The 24187-nt window shown below is 45.2% G+C and overlaps 1 protein-coding gene across 3 annotated transcripts in view; it reads left to right on the plus strand.

The window, feature by feature from the left end:
* LOC114688196 (protein lifeguard 2-like) overlaps nucleotides 1-21483 on the plus strand; it is a 43210-nt gene extending 21727 nt beyond the window's left edge. For all 3 annotated transcript variants that reach the window (XM_037203524.1, XM_028862820.2, XM_037203523.1), the window contains exons 4-11: nucleotides 212-290; nucleotides 1383-1436; nucleotides 3218-3308; nucleotides 7336-7373; nucleotides 7459-7546; nucleotides 10428-10517; nucleotides 12081-12128; nucleotides 20943-21483. In XM_037203524.1, coding sequence (XP_037059419.1) covers nucleotides 212-290; nucleotides 1383-1436; nucleotides 3218-3308; nucleotides 7336-7373; nucleotides 7459-7546; nucleotides 10428-10517; nucleotides 12081-12128; nucleotides 20943-21086 — 632 coding nt within the window. In that variant the 3' untranslated portion in view covers nucleotides 21087-21483. The remainder of the gene's footprint in view (nucleotides 1-211; nucleotides 291-1382; nucleotides 1437-3217; nucleotides 3309-7335; nucleotides 7374-7458; nucleotides 7547-10427; nucleotides 10518-12080; nucleotides 12129-20942) is intronic.
* Nucleotides 21484-24187: the final 2704 nt, after the last annotated feature.

The raw sequence follows: 24187 nt of genomic DNA on the forward strand, positions 1-24187 counted from the left end.
TGTGAAATTCTCAGAGAATTAAATCACACACACACACACACACACACACACACACACACACAAGTTCTCCAGAGAGTTTTGTTTGGTTGTCCCATTTGCTGACTAAGCCAGCACTGCCTTTCCCAGCCTCCAGTGGCGATGGGGACACTCGGTTCACTGGACGGGAAAGTGCGTCTGGTTTCACGTTGGACGCTGTGTCTCCTCTCCACAGGCTTCATCCTGAAGGTGTTCGTTGTCTTGTCAGTCCAGCTGCTGGTCACTGCGACAATCATCGGCGTGTTTGTTTTCAGGTGTGTCTTTCCCACTGTCTACCATTAGACGCTGCAGTGCTCACAGGAATGCTCGAGGGATCAGCTTGCTTTAACCTGGAGCACTTGAAAAAGTATGGGTTTTGTTCTTGGTTATTCGTGGAGGACACTCCTCCTGTAGAATGATACACCTCCTGAAGTACCTCTTAGGCCAACACAACAGGATAAAAGTTATTTTTCTTAAATTGTGCAGTAAATTTAAGAGGGCGCCCCTGGTTAAGACCTTCATTTTTAAAAATACTGAGGGCCAGGCCTGGGGGCACATACTTTTAATCCCAGCACTCGGGAGGCAGAGGCAGGTGGATGTCTGTGAGCCTAGATGTCTGCAGAGTCTAGAATTTAACTTCCTAGGCCAAGAACATTTTTCTAACTCTTCCTTTGGGCATTGTTTTCTTTTTAATTTTCTCTGAGCCACTTTCTCAAATATAACTGGCTAAGGAGAAATAAATGAGATCATGGAACACTGCTAAATTCTGTAGTTATTTGAGGGACTTTAATCCATCACCAATTTCATCCTATTGAAGGTGCTATTCAAAACACAAACCTTAGTTCATTTCTTTTAGCTTAAACGTACATCAGTCTCAGTATTTTATTTTATTTTTTGTTTTTTTTTTTTGATACAGGGTCTCACTATGTAGCTCTGACTGTCCTCCCTATATAGATCAGGCTGTCCTCACTGTGTAGACCAGGCTAGCCTCAAGCTCACAAGCATCCATCTGGGATTAAAAGTATGTGCCCCCAGGCCTGGCCCTCAGTATTTTTAAAAATGAATGTCTTAACCAGATGCTTTCTCTTAAATTTGCTGTATAATTTAAGAAAAATAACTTGTATAATGTGTCTTTCTTTTCTTGGTGCAGGGGATTTGAACCCAGGGCCTTACTCATGCCAAGCAAACACTCTCATGGGAATGCTAGCAGCCTATTTCTCCATAAAAAAGAATGTTTCAGTGCTCCCTCCCCATTTGTCCTCATGATCATTTAGAGTTTGCCCATCCTTCTGGTGACACTCTGAGACTTCTATTTTAGTTAGCAAAGCTGACGATTTTATGTAAACCTGTATTCTTCTTCCAACCAGCAAACCTCTAAGAAAGTGGGTCATCAGCGTTCCGTGGTTCATCTATGCACTTCTGTAAGTATCATCCCTGACTCTATGAACAGACCAAGACTTTATCACTATTAGAGACACGGTAAAGAGCAGCATTCTTGCTGGGCATGGTGATGCATGCCTGTAAGCCCAACACTTAGGAGGTGAAGACAGAGAGATCAGGAATTCAAGGCCAGCCTTGACTGCATAAGACTCTGATTCAAAGTAACACAAAGAACAAAAGAGGTACAAAAACACCCAGGGTAAAGCGTAATATTCTTACATTTTATTTGTTTTTCTTTGTGTGTGCGTGTGTGTGTGTGTGTGTGTGTGTGTGTGTGTGTGTGTGCTGGTTTGTATGTGCACCCTGTGACACAGGTGTCCACAGAGGGTGACAGAGAATGTTGGATCCCCTAGAACTGGAGTTGCTGGTGCTTTGAAATTGTGCTATAAATAAATCAAACTCATTGGTGAAAATTTCATAGAGTTTTAATAGAACTTCTCTGTCTTTTTATAATTCACCATGAGTCTGTATTTTTAACAAAGATTTTAAAAGTCAGGCTATTTGTATATGGAAACTTTAAAAAACTCATTTTGAAGGCTTAAAAGAGGCAAGTAGGAAATAGCTGTTTGGTTTGCTCTATATATCATGTATGGGCATGTGAGGACACTCCTGTGTCTGTGTCCTCTGTCTGTCTGTGCACACTCCTCACGTGAGGACATACCTGTGTCTGTGCCCTCTGTCTGTGCACACTCCTCACGTGAGGACACACCTGCGTCTGTGTCCTCTGTCTGACTGTGCACACTCCTCATGTGAGGACACTCCTGTGTCTGTGTCCTCTGTCTGTCTCTGTGCACACTCCTCATGTGAGGACACTCCTGCGTCTGTGTCCTCTGTCTGTCTGTGCACACTCCTCACGTGAGGACATACCTGTGTCTGTGCCCTCTATCTGTGCACACTCCTCACGTGAGCACACACCTGTGTCTGTGTCCTCTGTCTGACTGTGCACACTCCTCACGTGAGGACACACCTGCGTCTGTGTCTTCTGTCTGTGCACACTCCTCACGTGAGCACACACCCGCGTCTGTATCCTCTGTCTGTGCACACTCCTCACATGAGGACACACCTGTGTCTGTGTCCTCTGTCTGTCTGTGCACACTCCTCACGTGAGGACACACCTGTGTCTGTGTCCTCCGTCTGTCTCTGTGCACACTCCTCATGTGAGGACACACCTGTGTCTGTGTCCTCTGTCTGTCTGTGCACACTCCTCACATGAGGACACACCCGCGTCTGTATCCTCTGTCTGTGCACACTCCTCACGTGAGGACACACCTGTGTCTGTGTCCTCTGTCTGTGCACACTCCTCACATGAGCACACACCCGAGTCTGTATCCTCTGTCTGTGCACACTCCTCACGTGAGGACACACCTGTGTCTGTGTCCTCTGTCTGTCTCTGTGCACAACTCCTCACATGAGGACACACCTGTGTCTGTGTCCTCTGTCTGTCTCTGTGCACACTCCTCACGTGAGGACACACCTGTGTCTGTGTCCTCTGTCTGTCTCTGTGCACACTCCTCACGTGAGGACACACCTGTGTCTGTGTCCTCTGTCTGTGCACACTCCTCACGTGAGCACACACCTGTGTCTGTGTCCTCTGTCTGACTGTGCACACTCCTCACATGAGGACACACCTGTGTCTGTGTCCTCCGTCTGTCTCTGTGCACACTCCTCATGTGAGGACACACCTGTGTCTGTGCCCTCTGTCTGTGCACTCTCCTCACGAGTTTGCGAACTGAAGCAGTAACCGGTGGTTTCCCATCCCCAGCCCAGCATGCTTTATCGTGATCATCGTGCTCGCTTGCTGTAGGGATGTCCGGCGTCAGGTGCCCATGAACTACATTCTCCTGGCATTATTTGTGAGTAACTCCCCTCGTCAGGTGCTCTAGCCTCCCTCAGACACATCCTTCTTCACCGCATTACCTTCACCCCTTTTCCTGTGGGAACTGCTGGTGCAGGAAGGAGGGAGGGAACGTTTGTACAGAAATAGTAACTTCTCCGGAGACAGTGTCTCACCCCTACGGAGCTGGATTCTGGGTCACTCTTGTTCTGGCAAACTTGCCTCTCTTGAAGCCATCTAAGAACCCACACCCAAGTCAGGGCTGTGTCTGCAGTTAACCTAGGCACTCTCAGTCTCTGTCGGGAATAACAAACACATTTCTCATTAAGGAGTAGCTTCCACTTCTGACTCACAAGCCTATGGACTAGAAATTTAATTTTCTTCATTTTGTAAGATGTATTTTACTGCAAGGCCCTCATGGGAGTGGAAGTCATCTCTGAGCTTTGGCTCTTGCCCAGTTCCACGACGTTCCAGTCAGTACAGGGGTCTTCCGGCTGACAGAGCTGAGGCTGTGGTGTGGACCCTTGACGACCCACATTTCCCCACAACCTGGTCCCACCACCAGGCCTCATCACATCTATGCTCTGTATGACCAATGCTGTTCTAGCTATACGAATCACGTGACTACCCTTTTTATAGCTAATTCTAGGTTTGTTTGTTTGCTTGCTTGCTTTTTTCTGCTCATGGGGACCCAAGAAACAAATAGCTGAACTCCTAGACCCCTTAAACCCAAATACAACCAGAATCACTGCTGTTTCACTCCCACCAACCCAGGCTCAGCACCCCAGAGAATTCCAGGGCTTATCAGGAGACTGAGCAGCAGCTCAGAGTCACCCTCCAATCCCGACTCTCTCGAGAGTCCGGCCACACCTTGTGAGTCCCAGCGGCTTGGTTTTCAGCAGCTGGCTGGTAGAAATTGCCTGGGCTGTGTCAACGCTCTGGGAACAGTCCAGTGCAGCCTGGCATGACTAAGGATGGTGCCAGCCTTGTGTTTTGGTTCCCCGATGTAGTGCTGCCCATTCCTTCCAATGCAGATGGACTTCTGGAGCCGGTTCCAAATCAGATCTGAGGTGGCTTACACCAATATCTGCAATATGAGAAGAAAAACACCTAGACAGGGAAATCAAATGGAAGGACAGATAGAACAGGGAGGCAAGCACAGTCGTTAGATTAGTGTGCAAAATGCACTGGGTGTACACGTGACTGTCCCAATGTTGGATTTTATTCTGTGTCTGCTGCTGCTCAAAGCAAGTAAATGCACGGGGCCAGTGAGGGAGTGCGTGGGTGCCAACCAATGCTTTCATAATTACCCGATGAGGGAATAGGTTGGGGGTAGGGCTGTCTGCCACCCACAGTGGTATTTCCTTCCAAGTGCTGAGGAGCCTTTCTTGTCTGTAGTGGATCCCCAGTTCATTGCCCAGACAATGAAGAAAGAGCCCCAGTTCCTGTACTGTATTGTGGACTGTGTGGTGTTTTCGCAAGACCCTTGCCCCGACCTGTCTTCTCAAGACATTTTTCTTTATCTTTTCCTGACTACATCATTTCCTACTTCTCCATCTCCAGGAGAGATCCTGAAGCAGCCGGTGATGGGGAGGGGCAGGGGCAGAGAACTGCTTTCTCACTATGTAGTCCTGGCTGGTCTGGACCAGGTATAGAGACCAAGATTGCTTCACACTCACCTCTCTGCCTCCGAGTGCTGGGATTAAAGGTGTGCACCACCGCCACCTGGCTATGTTTGAACTTTTTATTTTAAACATTTGAATAAAGCCTAAGGATGCGGCTCAGCAGTGGAATGCTGGCACAGCATGGGTGAGGCCCTGAGCTTGATTCTCCAGCACCACCAAAAATATTTTTTCTTAAATGAAGGAAGCCAAAGAGATGGCTGAGTTGGTAACACATTTGCTATTCAAGCATGAGGTCTGGAGTACAGATCCTGAGCACCAACGTGAGAGCCAGGAGAATGTCTGTAACTCCAGCATTGAGGAAATCTGAACAGGGTTGATTCAGGTGGATCCCAGAAGATTATCTGCCAGTCAGTCTAACCAAATCAATGAGATCTAAGCTCAACTCTAAGCTCACTTAAAATAAGGTGGGAAGGAGCTGAGAAGATAGCACATATGGACCCCTGCCCCATTTTATGTACATATGAGCATGTGCGCCTGCGTGCACACGCACCCTCATATAAAACTCTCTCTCTCACACACACATAAGCATGCACAAACATATGCATCAAAATGCATACAGAGATGTACATGAAAGCTGGGTGTGATGGTGAACACTTGCAATTCCATCCCCTAGGAGGCAGAGTCAGGAAGATCACTGTGAGTCTGGGGCCAGCCTAATTTACAGAGTGAGTTTCAGGCAGTCTGGGTTATACAACAGAACCAAAACTAAGACAATTAAAACAATTTAATAGGCTAGATGTTTTTTTCAAAGGAAAGGTGTGCCCAGTAGGTGCGGTGGTGCATACATTAATCCCAACACACAGAGTGAGGCCCTGTGTCCAAACAAACAAACAAACAAACAAACAGGTTTAAGCTACTGTCTGCAAAGGGGCTTTCCTCATGGGGCCTTGCGAGTGGCCACTAAAAGGCGCCATACTGTCTAGGGCAAGTAACGGCTTTATTTCCTAGATTCAGCATCCTGCCCAAGTGTTAGGAAATAACATGGAGAAAAACATTTCAGAAAAAGGGTTGAGAGAAAACAAGGAAATATTCACCCTGGCCACACAGACAGCTTTTGTCCCCTAGAATCTGTGCCTCTGAGTCCCTGTCCTGAGTGTGCTTGCCTGTCTTCTGTCTTCATGCCTTGTCTCCCTCCCTCCCTCCCTCCCTCCCCCTCCTCCCTCCCTCCCTCCCTCCTCCCCTCCCTCCCTCCCTCCCTCCCTCCCTCCCTCCCTCCCTCCCTCCCTCCCTCCTTCCCCTCCCCAAACTGAAGAAATAGGAAGTAATTGCACAAGGAGAAAATTAAAAATACGTCTTAGGAGGAAGGTAGGAATCAAGCACATTATTGAGGAGGTATCATTTGCACATAGAATAGATCTGGTGGAGATAAGGACTCCCTTCTTAGATACATTAATGAAGTACAGCATGAGGCAATCACCCACTGGGAAATCCAGAAAAGCCACTGAGGACTTTTGGACCCCAATTCTTTTCCCGCCTATGGTGGGTTGGGGAACCCCAAAGCCAGTCTGCTGTTAGCATTTTGCTTAGGATATGCTCTCCTTGATCTCTGGGACCAGACGACTTCCCTGGTCCGTCCCATAGACCACCAAGTTCCCGAGGGTCCTGTGGGCTGGAGGACCTCTTCAGTCCTCACTGCTTGCTGTCTGTGGTCCTGAGCCTGGCTGTGGGTCTGCCAAGTGTATGTTCGTCTCACCCTGGGGCTTCCTTGCCCACTGGATCTCACCTGCTGTCTCCCTCCCACATCGCCCACAGCCTGGTTCCACCTGGGTGGCGGGAATCCCTCAGGACATCAGCCTTGTGCTGTCACCTCTGCCAGGAGCTGCCCTGCAGCACGATATCTCAACTCTGAGGTCTCAGTTCTCATCCCAGGTCTGAGGCCTGAAGAAAGACTTTGTTAGCAGGGACCACAGGTAGAGGCATTATACAAGGGTGGGCAAAGCCTTATGGGAACAGCATAAGCTGCTCTGATGGAGTGTGTAGATAATGGGATGACCCTGTTTGACTAATGAGGGTGTGGTCCACAAATGAACCTTCTACCTTGGTTTCTTCGCTCGCCATTAGTACATAGTTCATGCACTGAATATGTGGAAGTTACTGCCACTCTCTTGGACGTTCTTACTAACGAGGGGATGTTCTTCCTTCAGTTCTGGGAGAATGTGATAGGAGTAATCAGTTGTACCATTTGTTCCGCATGACCACCTTGTAGCTGGGCTCCCAGGGTTGTGCTCGTGTCCCGAATCGCTCCCTAGATCCTGCCCAAGTGCACACAGGATCCTGCCCAAGCCACCTCTTCCGCAGTCTAGGACTTGACCTCATGCTTGGAGAAACAGGCTGCTGACTGGCTGTGAATTTTCTTCTTAGACACTCCTGGAAGGTCTGCTGCTGGGAAGCATGTCCGTGTAAGTCCCTGCCACATACTCCTGTTTTACTGTGTACGCTTTTCTCTGAGTGTGTCGGAACAGTAACCACAGTCTCTGCTTCCAGCTTCTATAAAGCAGAAGAGATTCTGTGGGCGGCGGGAGCCACTACTATCGTGACATTAGCGCTTACTTTATTTGCTCTCCAAACAAAAGTACGTATTCCTGACCCAGCTCTCTATCGTAAGGGAGTTGTGGGCTGTGTTCCTGTGTCCCTCCCCACCCGTTCTCACCCACACCTGCCCGCTGTCTCATGGGCCTCAGCAGCATGGCCTTGCCTTGTCAGAGACTGGGCCAGGGAGCCTCAGCTGGAAACTGGAGGGACAGAGGAGAAAGGCACTTATTCCCATGGCACCCTCCCTACAGGTTCCTCTTGGGCTAGCCACATTCCTTACCAAAATTCACTTACAGCTTGTCTTCACATGGCCAGCCTAACACAGCCCAACTTCCTGGATTCCTGTGTCCCTGTCCCTTGGGCCCTACGGGCAGTCACAGAGGCTCTCACCTCATTCCTTTCAGCCTGCTTTTGGAGGTGGGTCCTTTACACACCAACAGCCCTCCTCAAGTTATACTATTGGGTGTGCCCTGTGTTTCCTGCTGGGGCCCTGGTTTAAAATTCAAAGATTTTCACAGTTACTAGGATTCAAACGCTACAAAATATCCTACCCCCAATATAATACACGACTGCTCTTATTTTGATGGGGTACCAGGGATTGACTGAGGGCCTTGTGAATGCCAGGCAAGGACTCTACCACAGAGCACACCCCAACCAATGGCCATTTCTTTTTAACCATGATGTCAGAGTCTCCCCAGCCCTAAGATGCTTCTGAGGATTTAGTGGGCTCTTTCCAGTGTCCCTGTCTTTCATTTATGGACACCTTGCTTTAGTAAATGGTATCACCTTAGTCAGTTTAATAACTAAAGGGGAATATTTCTCTATTGTTTGCCACACCTCATAAGGACAACTTTATACATGAGCAGAATTTTAGTCTTTGTGGGTGGAAAAAGGAATGTTCCCGGGAGGTCGAGGGAGCTGTTAACATATTTAGTCAAGTTGTATCAAAAGTATCGGTTCGGAGACCAGTCAGTAAAGTGATTGCCGTGTACGAGTGATGACCTGCGTTTGGTCCCTAGCGTCCATGTAAAGGTCACAGCCCTGGGAGGGCAGAGCCTGGCTCCCTGGAGTGTCTGGCCAGTTACCCTTGCCTAATTTCTGAGCTCTAGGTCCTTGTGGAGATGGCTTTCAAATCATAAGGAATAACGCCTGAAGTGGACCTGTGAGATACCCACCGCCCCCCCCCCCCCACAAAGTAGAGCTTCAGTTTAATTTAGAACCAGATCAATGTCTGCCATCTCAAGGGTAGTCCTGGTAGAAGCCAGCCTATGTGTGAACAGACGCGCCTTCCTGGAGTGAGCAGGTGAGCTAGTGATGTAGGCAGGTTCACGGAGCCAGCTAAGCCCCCAGGGCCCGCAGGTGGTTAAGTCACTCACAGGTAAAGAATGGCATGAGCTCAGGGAACAAAGCATTCTGTTGGAAACCGCCTTGAACGAGTCCAGGTGTGTTTGCAGGAAGACTTCAAAGGCAGCTGAGCTCCTGTTCAGCTGAACGTCCCCCCCCCCCCCCAGTGAAGTTATGTGGTGAGAGTTTACACAGTTCTCCCCCTCTACAAGGTTCGCAAGGACTCCGGGGAAATGTGGTCATGCACTGAGCGTGAGTTTTCTAATGAACCCCAAATTAAACAGAATGTCCACTCAGTTTAAATATAATCCTTCTCGGATCCGCTCCTTTGGGCTGAGTGACAGCTCCATGTAGATTCAAGATGCTCACTCAGCCTCTTGGCTTCTTCCTGCCTTTTAATCCATGGTGGAGGCTAGGCGTTTGGAGGGAGCGTGTGCCTTTTGTGAATTTTGGTGATAGCAGACGAGGGCCTGGTAGCAGAGGCGCCGCCATCAGCCATTTCTGTCCTTGAATGATGGCCTCCTGCTGTTAGTGCTTGCTGAGTAGGTCCTGTTGGGTTGGGGCCCTGAGCTCAAAGTCCAGCCTAGATGTGACTCAGACACTGAATTTGGCCAGAGCTGACAGAGGTCCCTTCTGAATCATAAGTGGGGCTGAATGCGCTACCGGTCTAAGAAGAACACATGGAGAACTAATCCTGTGTGTGGTGAGGACACAGGGAAAAAAATGCAAGAAAATATCTTGAATATTTTCAGTATTTTAAAACTTTTCAGCCCCTTTAATAAAAACAAAACACCAAAAATACATGGGCCATCTTTAAAGTTAAAGCCAAGATTTACATTAATAAATGCCCAAATTATAAAATAATCATTAACAGTAATTTTTGAAACTGTACTTATGTATCTTATGAATATGTGTATACAAATTTGGAAAAGAGACTCAGTTAATGTAATGAAATAACTTATTTCATTTTCCTAATGTTTTCTATGTATGTATGTATGTATGTATGTATATATATATATATATATATATATATATATGAATAGTTATGATCACATTATACACATAAATTTATACCCAACTCAATTTATCTTTTTATTAGAGATTAGCAGAGATTCTGGTATCCTAGGTTGGCTTTGAACTTGTCATGTTGTGGAGCATGACCTTAAACTTCTGATCTGCCTGCCTCCACCTCCTGAGTGCTGGGATTACAAGTGTATGCCACCACATCTGGGGTTAAAGAAGAAATTCTTTTACATAGAAAAATAGAATAAATACAATGAATTCCCATGTACCTTTCACCCAGTTTAAAAATTTATCAACTCCTGGCTCTCATTATTTGATCTTAACTCCTACCATTTCCTCCTCCTCCTCTTCCTCCTCCTCCTCCCTGAAGCAAGTCTCAGGGACTGTGATAGTTTTATCACTTATGGGGCAATTTCAATGCTTGGGGCTAAGGCATTCCCATCCTAAGAAAAGGCTAGGACAAACTGTGCACAGGGTAGGAGATGCATCACAAGAACATTTGAGATCCCACCCAGATGATGATGGAGTTACACCTGCTGCTTATGTCTCCCCAGTGGGACTTCACCTTGCTGAACGGAGTGTTGTTTGTTTGCCTCTGTGTCCTCTTCGTCTACGGGATTATCACACTCGTCATACGATCCTATGTAAGTGACTGTCATTCTGAAACCTTCAAGAAGTACTCAAGGTGAGGGAGGTGCTGGCTGTGTCCGCACAAGGCCTCTGAGGAGCAGACGTGGTACTGGGGCTAACCACGCGAGGACTCTGTTGTTATCACCTTTCATTGTTATCTGTGGTGACAGGGATTGAAGTTAAGGCCTTTGGTTTGATGAATAAGCATGTTTGTTATCGCAAGGGAGGCGGTATCTGTCCATTGCAAACGAATTCTGACATCACAAAGATGTACCTTGTGTTTTTCGTTTTTGTTGCTTTGCTTGCTTGTTCGTTTTTTGAGATAGTCACACAATGTAGCCCTGGCTGGCATGTAACTCACCGTTTAGACCGGGTTGGCCTAGAACTCACAGAGATCATCCTTTTTCTGCCTCCTAAGTGCTAGGACTACAGCTGTCCGCCACCCCACCTGGCACAAAGATATATATTAAAAGACTACAGCTCTCCACAGTTTCTCAGTGGGTTCCATGGGTCTTTACAGTATCCCTAACATGTGGAGACTGTGTCTCCTACAAGATAGACAGATCTTGTTCCCATTCTCACAAGTATCTCCAAGCTACAGTCTTACACATGCCTTAGCAGAAGATTCTTGTCCTAAGTCCGGACACTTGACATGGGCAGCTTCGAATCCCCGGGGTTCCAGGTCCCACAGCTCTCCTATTGGCACTCTGAATTGGTTACTATGCCCCCCAGATTGTGCTATGGTTTACTGTCTCCCCTCTTCACCAAGAACTTCTTACAGGAGCTCTGCCAATCCTCCTTGGGACCAGCTTTCTCCTCCTTAAGAGTTCATGTTACATTTTCTCAGATGTTGTGTGTTACTGTATGCTTTTCCCATGTGAGCCACACCCTGGGTGTTCAGATATGCCCCATATTTTCTGATCAGGGAAAATACCAGTCAGATTGGCTTGGGCAAAAGTCCTGGGAATTCATGGGTCTGGAAAAGATCTCAACCTCACCTTTGTGTGTAGGCCTGGGGTGACAGCCACCTCTACTTGTACAGTAAAGGCCAAGAATTGCCTGTTGACAGACTGGTGCGCGTGTGTGTGTGTGTGTGTGTGTGTGTGTGTGTGTGTGTGCGCGCGCGCGTGCGCGCACGCGCGCGCGCACACACGTGAGGGATGGCAGGTCCCAGCAGGGCTCCCCACTGCTTGCCGGGGTTTCTGCTATCTTTCCTCACACTCTCCACCTAGGGGGTGTGTGATCATTGTGTCCAGAACCACTCAGGGCGCGCTTGAGGGAAGGCAGATTCTCTAGAAGGGTTATGCAGCTGGAATGGGAAGTGGACCCTGGATAATGCATTGCCCCGCCCTACGGAATCTGAAGCACTCACTTGGTGATCTAGAAGATCAGCACGTACTTTGAGTGCTTTCTGGATAAATCGGTGGACACTGGTGATTAGGTCAAGGAGAGACTGATTGCCATGGGCTTGGCTGTCTGTCCTCATAATAATGGGTCCTTCTCTGAGGGCAGTGACTCCTGGAAGCACTTCGGGCATTCCAGATCTCGTTAAGCTCTAACTCTTTCTTTCTGTGCAGTGGCTACATCTGGTGTATGCAGCGCTGGGAACACTACTCTTCTCCATGGTAAGTCCTGTTTTCCCTCTGTGCTGAAGACCATGGTGTACACACTCACCGGCCTTGTGCTGGTCAGCGGAGTTAGCCATTCACTAGAAACATTCCACCAACTCCCTCAGCAGCGCTGGGTGGCCTTTCTAATCTCTGAAAGTATCACATTCCTGGGCTGGGGCTGTACCTCAGGGGTAGACTGCTTTCCTAGCACACGACCTTGAGTGTGGTCCCTCCCACAGCACAAACACAAAATGCAATGTAGGCAGAGAGTCTCTGTGTCTCGGCAGCTGCTCCCAAATAACCACTCAGAGACTTATTATTTACAAATGCTTGTTTATAAGCATAGCTCAGGATTGTTATTCACTAACTCTTACAACTAAATTAACCCATTTCTACTCATCTACATTCTGCCACGTGGTGTTACCTCTCAGAGTGTGGCTGGTGACTCCTCTGGCTCTGCCCTTCTTCTTCCCAGTGTCCTTAGTCTGGTTTTTCCATCTAGCCTTATCCTGACCAGCTATTGGCCTGCCAGCTCCTTTATTAAACCAATCACAGTGTAATTTACACGGTGCACAGCAATGCAAGTAGCGACCTTCCTTCAAAGAGTTAATATTTGAGAAGAGAAGGGATTGTGTAGACGCCTCAGTGCTTCTTGTCACATGGAGTGGCTTCATTTGATCAGACCAGTCTCTCATTTCTCAGATGCCTCTGGGAATCCCTTTCTTTCTGTTTAGTCCCATCTTTTGCTGTCTCAGTTTTACAGTTATTTTAAGGTTTTCAAAATAAAATATGTGGATATTTTAAAATTCAAACAACACATTGGACGGCAAAAAGAAAGGCGAATCTCCCCTTTCTCTCCATTGCTCAGAGGTAAACACTGATAGCAGAGTCTGGGAGCCCTGCTGCGGTCTCTTTACATGTCAGAGCATGACCTCCTACACTGAGGTAGTCACACTGTGTAAAACCTTTTGCCTTAGCATTTTACTTGACAGTAATGGTCTCTGGGTATTAGTAGAGTTGTGTCAAACTCATTCTTAATTAGGCCTGTGTTTTTTCCATCTTATTCTTTTATCAGCACTTCTTACAGCATTAAAAAAAAATGTGTGTGGTGCTGTGGATGAAACTCAGGGCTTTTCCCGGGTCAGGCAAGGCTTCCCCTGTTGATCCAGACCTGTCAGGGGTTCAAAGCAAGCCCCAGTGATTCTCCTCTCTCTGCCCTCAACAGTTCTGAGGTTACAGGCACATGGGTGGCCATGATTTTTTTTTTTAACATGGGTACTGAGGATTTGATTCTATGTCTTCACACTTTGGAAGTAAGTCCTCGTACTCAAAAAATCACATGTTTATAGGTGTGTGGATTTACTTCTGGGTCTTTGATCCAATTCCATTGATCAACCTGTCTGTTTCTTGTGCCAATACCATGTGGTTTTTATTACTATTGCTCTGTAGTACGGCTTGAAATCAGGAATGGTTATACCTCTGGAATTTCTTTTATTGTACAGGATTGTTTTAGCTATTCTAGTTTTTTTTTTTTTTTTTTTGCTTTTCCATATGAAGTTGAGTATTGTTCCTTCAAGGTCTGTAAGGAATTGTATCAGAATTTTGATAAAAATTGCCTTGAATCTATAAATTACTTTTGTAAGATGGCCATTTTTACTATATTAATCCTACCAGTCCATGAGCATGGAAGATCTTTCCATCTTCTAATATCTTCTACAATTTCTTTCTTCAAAGACTTGAAGTTCTTTTATACAGGCCTTTCACTTGCTTGGTTAGAGTTACACCAAGAAATTTTATATTATTTGTGGCTATTGTAAAGGGTGTTGTTTCCCTAATTTCTTTCTCAGCCTGTTTATCCTTTTTATATAGGAGGGCTACTGAATTTTTTGAGATAATCTTGCATCCAGGCACTTTGCTGAAGGTGTTTCCAGTAGAATTTTTGGGGTTGCTTATGTATACTATCATATCATCTGCAAACAGCAATACTTTGAATTCTTCCTTTCCAATTTGTATCCCTTTGATCTCCTTTAGTTGTCTTATTGCTCTAGCTAGAACTTCAAGTACTACTTTGAACACATATGGAGAGTGGACAGCCTTGTCTCTGATTTTAGTGGAATTGCTTTAAGTTTCTCTCCATTTAATTTGACGTTGGCTGTCTGCTTTCTGTATATTGTATTTAGGATGTTTAGGTATGTATGTCCCTTTTTTTAGGACTTTTTTTACTTGGGAGACTTTTAATGACTGCTTCTATTTCCTTGGGGGTCATAGGTCTATTTAAAATGTATCCCTGATCCCTCCAAGGCTTTTCTTCCTTCCTTCCTTCCTTCCTTCCTTCCTTCCTTCCTTTCTTTCTTGTTGTTTTTTTTTTTTTTTTTTTTCAAGACAGTTTCTCTGTGTAGTTTTGGTGCCTGTCCTGAATCTCGCTCTGTAGACCAGGCTGGCCTCAAACTCACAGAGATCCACCTGTCTCTGCCTCCCAAGTGCTGAGATTAAAGGTGTGCACCACTACCACCTGGCCCTCTCCAAGACTTTTAAAATGAAGGGTGTTGCATTTTATCAAAGGCTTTTTCAGAATCTAATGAGATGGTCATGAGATGGTTTTTCTTTCAGTTTGTTTATATGGGGAATTACAATGACAGATTTCCATATTTTGAACCATCCCTACATCTCTGAGATGAAGCCTACTTGATCATGGTATATAATCTTTTTGATGTGTTCTTGGATTCTGTTTGCGAATATTTTATTGAGTATTTTTGCATCAATGTTCATGAGGGAAATTGGTAATTAATTCTCTTTCTTTGTTGAATCTTCCTGTGGTTTGGGTATCAGGGTGACTGTGGCCTCATCAAACGAACTGGGCAATGTTCCTTCTGTTTCATTTTGTAGAATAATTTAAGGGGTATTGGTGTTAGCGCTTCTTTGAAAGTCTGGTAGAATTCTGCACTAAAACCACCTGGCCCTGGACTTTTTTTAGTTGGGAGACTTTTAATGACTGCTTCTATTTCCTTGGGGGTCATAGGTCTATTTAAATTGTTTATTTAATCTTAATTTAACTTTGATAAGTGATATCTATCGAGAAAATTGTCCATTTTTTTTAGATGTTCCAATTTTGTGGAATACAGGTTTTTGAAGCATGACTAATGATTCTTTGGATTTCCTTGGTGTCAGTTGTTTATGTCCCTCTTTTCATTTCTGATTTTGTTAATTTGGATAGTCTTTCTCTGAGTTTTGGTTAGTTTAGTAAGGGTTTGTTTATCTTGTTGATTTTCTCAAAGAACCAACTCTGTGTTTCATTAATTCTCTGTATTGTTCTCTTTGTTTCTGTTTTATTGATTTCAGCCCGGAGTCTGATCATTTCCTGTCATCTACTTCTCTTGGGTGTGCCTGCTTCTTCTTCTAGAGCTTTCAGGTGTGCTGTTCAGTTGCCAGTGTGAGATTGCTCTCATTTCTTTACGCAGGCACTTAGTGCTATGAACTTTCCTCTTAGCACTGATTTCATTGTGTCCCCTAAGTTTGAGTCTGTTGTGCATTCATTTTCATTGAATCCTAGGAAGTCTTCAATTCTTTCTTATTTCTTCCTTGGCCCAGTGGTTTATTCAGTCAAGAGTTGTTCAGTTTCCATGAGTCTGTAGGCTTTCTGTTGTTTCTGTTATTGAAATCGAGCATTAATCCATGGTGGTCTGATAGGATACAGGGTCGTCGTCGTAGTCGTCGTCCCTCCCTCCCCCCCCCCCCCGCCCCCCGCTTTTCTTATATCTGTTGAGACTTGCTTTGTAACAGTATGTGGTGAGTTTTGGAGAATGTTCCATGAGATGCTGAAAAGAACGTATATTCTTCTGTGTTTGAGTGAAATGTTCTGTACACATCTGTTAGGTTCGTTTGAGTCATAACATTGTTAATTCCGTTATTTCTCTGTTTAGTTTCTGTCTGGATGACCTGTCCATTGGTGAGAGTGGGGTGTTAAAGTTTCCCACTATTAATGTGTGGGATTTGATGTGTAATTTAAGCTTTAGTAATGTTTCTTTTACAAATGTGGGTGTCCCCAAGGCAGGGGGATCGGGATCTGTCCCTGGTGCATGGGCAGGCTTCTGGAATTTGGTGCCTGTGGTGTGACACCTTGCACAGTCTTGATGCAGTGGGAAGGGGCTTGGACCTGCCTAGGCTCAATGTGCTGGGCTCTGCTGACTCCCCATGGGAGACCTCGATTTGGGGGATGTGGGGATGTTAGAGTGGCAGGGTGGCTTGGGAAAGAAGAATGGGAGGGTGGGAGGAGGGAGGGGGTTTGTGGATAGTATGTGGAATGAGTAGAAAATTTCTTAATAAAGAAAAATGAAAAAACAAAAACCCAAAAACAAATGTGGGTGCCCTTGCATTTTGGGCATAGATGTTCAGAATTGAGAAGTCAGCCTGGCGGATTTTTCCTTTGATGAGTATGAAGTGTCCTTTCCCATCTCTTTCGATTAATATTGGTTGGAAGTCTATTCTGTTAGATATTAGAATGGCTACATCAGCTTGCTTCTTGGGTCCATTTGCTTGGAAAATCTTTCCCCAACAGTTTACTCCTAGGAAATGTCTATCTTTGATGTTGATGTGTGTTTCTTGTATGCAGCAGAAGAATGGATCTTGTTTTTGAATCCATTATGTTAGCCTGTATCTTCTTATTGGGGAATTGAGTCCATTGATATTGAGAGATATTGATACCAATGATTGTGAATTCCTGTTATTTTGATGGTGGTGGTGGTAGTGGTTGTGTGAGTGTGTGTATGCACATACATGTGCTTGCTCCTCCCTTCTTCTGGTTTTATTGGTATGAAATTATTTATTTCATGTGTTCTTGAGTGTAGTTAACCTCCTTAGGCTGGAGTTTTCCTTCTAGTATTTTCTGTAGGGCTGGATTTGTGGATAGATACTGTTTACATTTGGTTTTGTTATGGAATATCTTGTTTTCTCCATCTATTGTAATTAAAAGTTTTGCTGGGTATAGTAATCTGGGCTGGCATCCGTGGTCTCTTAGAGTCTGCAAGACATGTGTCCAGGCCCTTCTGGCTTTTAGAGTCTCTGTTGAGAAGTCAGGTGTAATTCTAATAGGTCTGCCTTTAAATGTTACTTGGCCTTTTTCTCTTGCAGCTTTTAATAGTCTTTCTTTGCTCTGTACATTTAGTGTTTTGATGATTACATGTTGGTAGGGGTGGGGGCTTTCTTTTCTGGTCCAATCTATGTGATGTTCTGTAAGTTTCTGGTATGTTTATCAGCATCTCTCTCTTTAAGTTAGGGAAATTTTCTTCTATAATTTTGTTGAAAATATTTTCTGGCCTGGGCGATGGTGGTGCACGCCTTAAATCCCAGCACTTGGGAGGCAGAGGCAGGTGGATCTTTGTGACTTTGAGGCCAGCCTGGTCTACAGAGTGAGATCCAGGAAAGGCGCAAAGATTCACAGAGAAACCCTGTCTCGAAAAACAAAACAAAACAAAAATTAAAAAAAAAAAGAAAGAAAATATTTTCTAGGTCTTTGAGCTCAGAATCTTCTCTGTCCTCTATTCTTACTATTCTTATGTTTGGTCTTTTCATAGTATCCCAGATTTCCTGGATGTTTTGTGTTAGGAACGTTTTAGATTTAACATTTTCTTTGATCAATATATCAATTTCTTCTATCATATTGTACTGGCTAGTTTTATGTGTCAATTAGACACACGCTAGGGTCATCAGAGAGGAAGAAGCCTCAGTTGAAGAAATGCCTCCACATGATCCAGCTGTAAGGCATTTTCTTAATTAGTGACCAATGGGGGAGGGGCCAGCCCATGGTACGTGGTGCCATTCCTGGGATGGTGGTTCTGGGTTCTGCAAGAAGGCAGGCTGAGCAAGCCATGAGAAGAAATCTAGGAAACAGCACCCCCTCAATGGCCTTTGTATCAGCTCCCTCCTCCAGGACCTTGTCCTGTTTGAGTTCCTGTCTAGACTTCCTTCAATAATGAACAGCAATATGGAAGTGTAAGCCAATTAAACTCCCTTCTGCCCAACTTGCTTTTTGGTCATGGTGTTTCATCACAACATGTATGTTCTACTCCTGAGATTCCCTCTTCTATCACTTGTATTTTATTGTTGATGCTTGAATCTGTGGTTCCTGTTCACTTACCTAGATTTTTCCATCCCCAAGATTCCCTCAGTGTGTATTATCTTTATCGATTCTATTTCCATTTTCAGGTCTTGAACAGTTTTACTAATTTCCATTCACCTGTTTGTATTTTCCTGGATTTCTTTAAGGGATTTATTAATTTCCTCTTTAAGGGCCTCTATCATCGTTGTAAGATTGGATTTAGGGTCATTCTCTTGTGCTTCAGCTGTGTTGGAACATCCAGGGCTTGCCATAGTAGTCTACCAGGGCTCTGGTAGTACCATATTAACCTGGGTTTTGTTGATTATATTCTTATGCTGGCTTCTAGTCATCTGGGTTTGGGGTTACTCTAGGTTTAGGAGCTGATTTCTGAGTTTATCATTGTTAGATGGATTTTTTTTCTGTTGATTTCTGTTTCCTCTCTGGTCTTCTGAACTGAGTGGCCTGCGGTTCTGGTGACCAATAAGTCTTCAGGTCCAGTAGGGTGTCTCCACTAAGGTTTTTGTGGCCTGTGTGGCCTCTGGCGATTTGGGTGCCAATGTTACCTCTAGGGTTCCAAGTACCTGTGTGCACGGCCTTTGGAGTTCTGGGTCCCTGCTTGGTCTCTAGGGTTCCTGGTATGGCATGGCCTCTGGTAGAGCAGAAGTCTTCTGCTGGCGTTGTGGGACAGACTGTGGCGCCCAGGGCAGAGGGTGCAGTGGAGCCTGCTGGGTGGGTTGTAAGGAGTGTCAGCAGATGGAAGGAGCGTCTGTCTCACCTAGGTTCTCTGGGAGCAGCGTGGCCTCCAGGGGAGCAGAAGTCTTCTGTGGGAGTTATCCTTTCTGTCTTTTTGTGCCATTGTTTTTTAAGTCATGAAAAGTCTATGCATGAGATTAAGTGTGTGCATTTCAGTTTTCTCGCCTCTCCTGTTATCCAGGAACTGACTTGTGCCCATCTTCCCTTGCTCCTGTGAGCTCAGGCTGTACAGGTCTGTCTTAGGCCCGTCTTGGGCACAGTTCATGTCCCACAAAAGTAGGCTGATTCAGGTATAACAAAAATTCTTGTAGATTCAGACAGGTCACCCAGCACCAAATAGTGGAGGAGGACTCTGTGTGTGTGTGTGTGTGTGTGTGTGTGTGTGTGTGTGTGTGTGTACACTCATGCACATGCCCATGAACATCTGTGTGCACTTGCCTATGATTTGGGTGAGGCAGGACACCAGACTTTCAAATGTTTTTGTGTTTTGGAATCCTGGCTAGAGATTGGCTGTGTTCTAGATGGTACCTTGAGCCTTTGTCCTCTTGGAGGGGACAAGGTGGGACTAGATCCCTGCTCATCTTCCTCTCCCATTTGCCTGCCCACCCTCGGACACATTCCTAACCACCTGAAGATGTTGTGAAATGATTGAGTCCTCATCTCTCTTATGAGGAGTACTGAGATTAATTTAGGGATCTTTTGGAGGAAAAGAAAAGTCCTTAGTCAGGGCTCTGAAGTGATGGAAAGATGCTCAGCCACTGAGGCCTTTTGTGTGATCAGATGTTCTAGTTTTCTTGGAGCAGAGGGTTTTTTTTTCCTTCCAGGAGTGCTGGAATGAGGCTTGGGGGAGGGAAGCAATCCAGGTAAGGCGGACCCCCAGCTCATGTTGAACTCCCTTCCCTGAAGGTTAGGCTCAATCCTGCCAATCCCATGTACCAGGAGATAACAGGTGTTGTGGATGTTAGCGGCATAGTAACTGCCATCCTGTTCTTCCCTCTTTACTGACTTTACTGCTTGAAGCCTGGCTGGGGATTAACAGCCAAGGACAGTGGATATTTCTTGGGACAGGTTTCACAAAGTGAATGCCATTCTAAAATGGGTTCTTTTCAAAAACATTTCAAACATTCCAATATTTATACGTCATGCCAGCGTTGGTGTCTGACGGGGTTCTGTTCATGGCCATGGGCTCTGAGTTTAGTCTGCGTCCAGGAAGCTCAGCCAGTTGTTCTGTCCTCCCTGCCAGGCTCCTCCTGCAGCCCAGGTTCCACCTAGCAGCAGACTTGAGGGTGAGAGAGGGCTCTGATTTAGGGAGGGATGATCTAACCACATAGGAACACCCTCTTCTCCACTTTATGTTTCAGGCATACAGATACATCCCACATGGCAAGGTCTGCTGCCACCCAAGGCCCTTAAAACACAGTCCTTACTCTGAGTCTGGGAAGCGTCTTTGGTTTGGTCCAGTGGATTGTGGGGAGGTCACAGATACAGGGTACCTTGTGTGATGTGTCCAGCTTGTCCATCTGGTCCACATTATTGAGAAAAGACACAAAGGAAGTTTCTAGATTTGGTACTGTGGGCTTCAGGAGGATGAGATACTTGCTTTCCGAGTGAAACACTCGGATGACTTCATCAATGGCTGAAGCTCTAATAATGAACACAGCTGTCCTTTTACCTCTCCCTGCCTTCCCTGTCTTTTGAGATAGTGTCATGTACTCCAGGTTAGCCTCAAACTTACGTCGTTGGTGATGACCTTGGACTTCTGACCTTCTTGTCTTTACCTCCAGAGTGCTAGAATTGCAGGCATGAACTACCAGGTTGGAATCCATGGCTTCATGTATGCCATACAAATACTCTACCAACTCATCTATTTCTCCAGCCTGCTACATTTTTCTTAATGATAAAATAACTTTCCCCACATCATTTGGGACACTTACTTGGTAGATACCTACAATCTAAAGAAACGATTCTTCCTTCTCTTGCAGTACCTGGTTATGGACGTGCAGATGATGGTTGGGGGGCGCTACCATTATGAGGTAGACCCTGAAGAGTACATTTTTGCTGCTCTGAACATCTATGTGGATATCATCAGCCTTTTCATTTTCATTTTGGACCTGATTGCCCGATAGTCGATGGCCAAGGCTGGCTTACGCTGAGAAGAGGGAAGGCGGGATGCCTGTGGAGTGTTGCCAGGCCCAGGCACACAGCGGTGACCACTCAGGTCCTTTCAGTAGTTATTTATTTATCTATTTACTTATCATTAATTTATGTCAAAAGAATTCAGTAGATGGTAGCTGTTGCTGTTATACTTTTTATTTCCCTTGTCATATGGCAAAACTTTGTTATTCATATGGAAACATTTCAGATTCCTACAAATTCAGAAAATGAGTATCCTAATCACATACTGACATACATTTAGAAGGTTCCCACTGCTTTGTTGAAGTTTTCTAGGCACAATTTCTTTATTAATTTTTCTTTATTAAGAAATTTTTTATTCATTTTATATACCAACTGCAGATCCCCCTCTCCTCCCTCCTCCTGCTCCCCCCAAGCCCCACCTCCCCCACTCCCCATCCCCTCCTCTGAAAAGGTAAGGCCCCCCATGGGGAGTCAGCAAAGTCTAGGCACAATTTAAAGCTGTAAGCACCTATATATAAATAAAGTTGATTGTAGAAAACCCCAAATACTTCCTTTCTCTTCATTTGGACATTCTATGGGGATATTTTAGCATGTGATGTTTTTTCTTAAAAGTAGAACCCAAATCTGCTCTTCTCCCACTTTCCACAGTCAGCCTGGGGAGAATTCTATCAGGTAGGGAGGTGAAGAGCTCAGGACAGTGTTGGCTGCACACCACCAATAAACCTGTCCCTTTGTGCTTAACTTGGGGGACCATCTCTTCTGAGTGTTGGGCCAACTGGCCTTATAACATCTTAAACATCTTTTTAATTGTAATAAAACATACATTTCTATTTTAGCAGTTTCTGCATACAGTTAAGTAGTATTGCATATATTATTGTAAAACCAATCTCTGCAATGTTCCCAGCTTGAAAACTGAAGCTCTATATCCACTGTATTAGTCAGGGTTCTTTGGAACAGAACTTATAGGATGAATCCATCTATCTATCTATCTGTCTGTCTGTCTGTCTGTCTCATGAATGTGGGCCCACTGCCACACATTTCTGGTTGTGAAGTGAAGTCCTTGGTCAGAGCAATACTGTGTGGAATACCATGATGGTGGATAAGGAATTCTGTAAGTTCACGGATGGTATTTTGGGCAGAAACTTGCCTGCAGGGAAGGCAAATCTATAACCAGAATAAGCATCTACTCCAGTAAGGACAAAGTGTTGTTCTTTCTACAGAGGAAGTGGTCCAATGTAGTCAATCTGCCACCAGGTCGCTAGCTGGTCACCCCGGGGAATGGTGCCATATCTGGGGCTCAGTGTTGGTCTCTGCTGTTGGCAGATCTGGCACTCAGCAGCAGCTATAGCCAGGTCAGCTTGGTGAATGGAAGTCCATGTTGTTAAACCCATGCACAACCCCATCTCTGCCACCATGGTACCTTTGTTCATGGGTTCATTGAGAAATGACAGGAATGACTGGGAAAGAGGCTGACTGTCCACAGAATGGGTTATCCTATCTACTTGATTATTGAACTCCTCCTCGGCTGAAGTCACCTTTTCATGAGCTTTTACATGGGACACACATATCTTCACATCCTTTGCCCATTTGGAGAGATCTATCCACATACTTCTTCCCAGATGTTTTTCATACCAATTTTCCAATCATGCTCTTTCCAAGTCCCTGGCCATCCAGCCAATTCATTGGCTATGTAGCCCATGAGTCAGTGAACAATCACACTTCTGGCCATTTTTTATAAACAAAATGTATGCCCATGTGTACTGCCCAAAGTTCTGCCTACTGTGAAGATTTCCCTTTGCTGATGTCTTTCATAGTTGTCCCAGAAAAGGGGTTGTAATGCTGCAGCTGTTCACTCCTGGATGGTGCCTGCATAACATGCAGACCCATCAGCAAGCTGGGCTCTACTCTTCTCTTCCTCAGTCAACTGATCATAGGGCACACCCCATGAGGCTATAGGTGCATGCTTGGCAGCAGAAGGCATTGTAATGGGAGTAAAAATCATAGGCATTGGGAAACGTCTTCATGTAACTTGTTTATGCCTTCATGACCTTCTCATGAGGCCCAGTCATGTATACACTACTTCCATTTGAAAATAGATTGCTGCTGTGCACATCCTACTTTATGGTTTAGTGGGTCAGATAACACCCAGCTCATGACGGACAGCTCAGGTCACATGGTAACTTAGTGTTCCATTGTCAAATGTTCAATTTCCACTAAGGCCCAACAGTAGCAGGCCAAGAACTGTCTCTTAAAGGAAGAACAGTTGTCTGTAGATGATGCTCCAAATCCCAAAGGTCTCTTCTATTGCTCACCTATAGGGGCTTGCAAAAGGCTCCAAACAGCCTGTCTATCTGCCACTGATACCTCAGGTACCATCAAGTCTGCTGAATCATATGGTCCAAGTGGTAGAGTATAAGTGCCCATGCTTTCTTACTGGGCCAATATTACCTTATATGGCCAGTCAAAGAATTAAGTCTCAGGCTCAGGATGGAGAGGCCACAGCAAGACTAAGGCTGTGACAATTTTTACTGAGAGTAATCAGACTTTTTATACCCTTATCAGAAACAGAATATAGTGGCAATTGCCAGGATCAGTATCATTGTGGTTGCCAGGATACAATGACATTTGCAAGCTATACAGGGCGATTAATGTCTAAGACCAATTTTCCTATCGAGCTTCCATGGTTCCTTTAACTTCAAAAGGAACATACATAGAAAGTAGCCTGAATGCTCCATTGCCTAAGGGGGTGCCTTGGTTTCTCAGGAACTGAAAGGCATACAGTGCCCCAGGAACCACAAACTCTAACCTGAAAAACCTATGATCTTGTGAGCTGCAAGAATATCAGCTGTATATTAAAGCTATACCTAGAGATTTGAAGACATTTTTCTAGAGGAAGCCATTTATCAAGGAATATTTGATGTTATTCAGTTTTTAATATTTCAGCTGTCTTCTGCTATGAAATTCTTGTGGGCCCACATACTACTAGGCCATATTGGCAAACAGTGTAACCCTCTGATCCTCTAGGTAACTAACAGAATCATGTGGCCGGGAGAGAAAGAACAAGATAGTTTTTCTGTAGATGGTAGACAGA

This window comes from Peromyscus leucopus, chromosome 3, assembly GCF_004664715.2.
Source record: "Peromyscus leucopus breed LL Stock chromosome 3, UCI_PerLeu_2.1, whole genome shotgun sequence".
NCBI lineage: Eukaryota > Metazoa > Chordata > Mammalia > Rodentia > Cricetidae > Peromyscus > Peromyscus leucopus.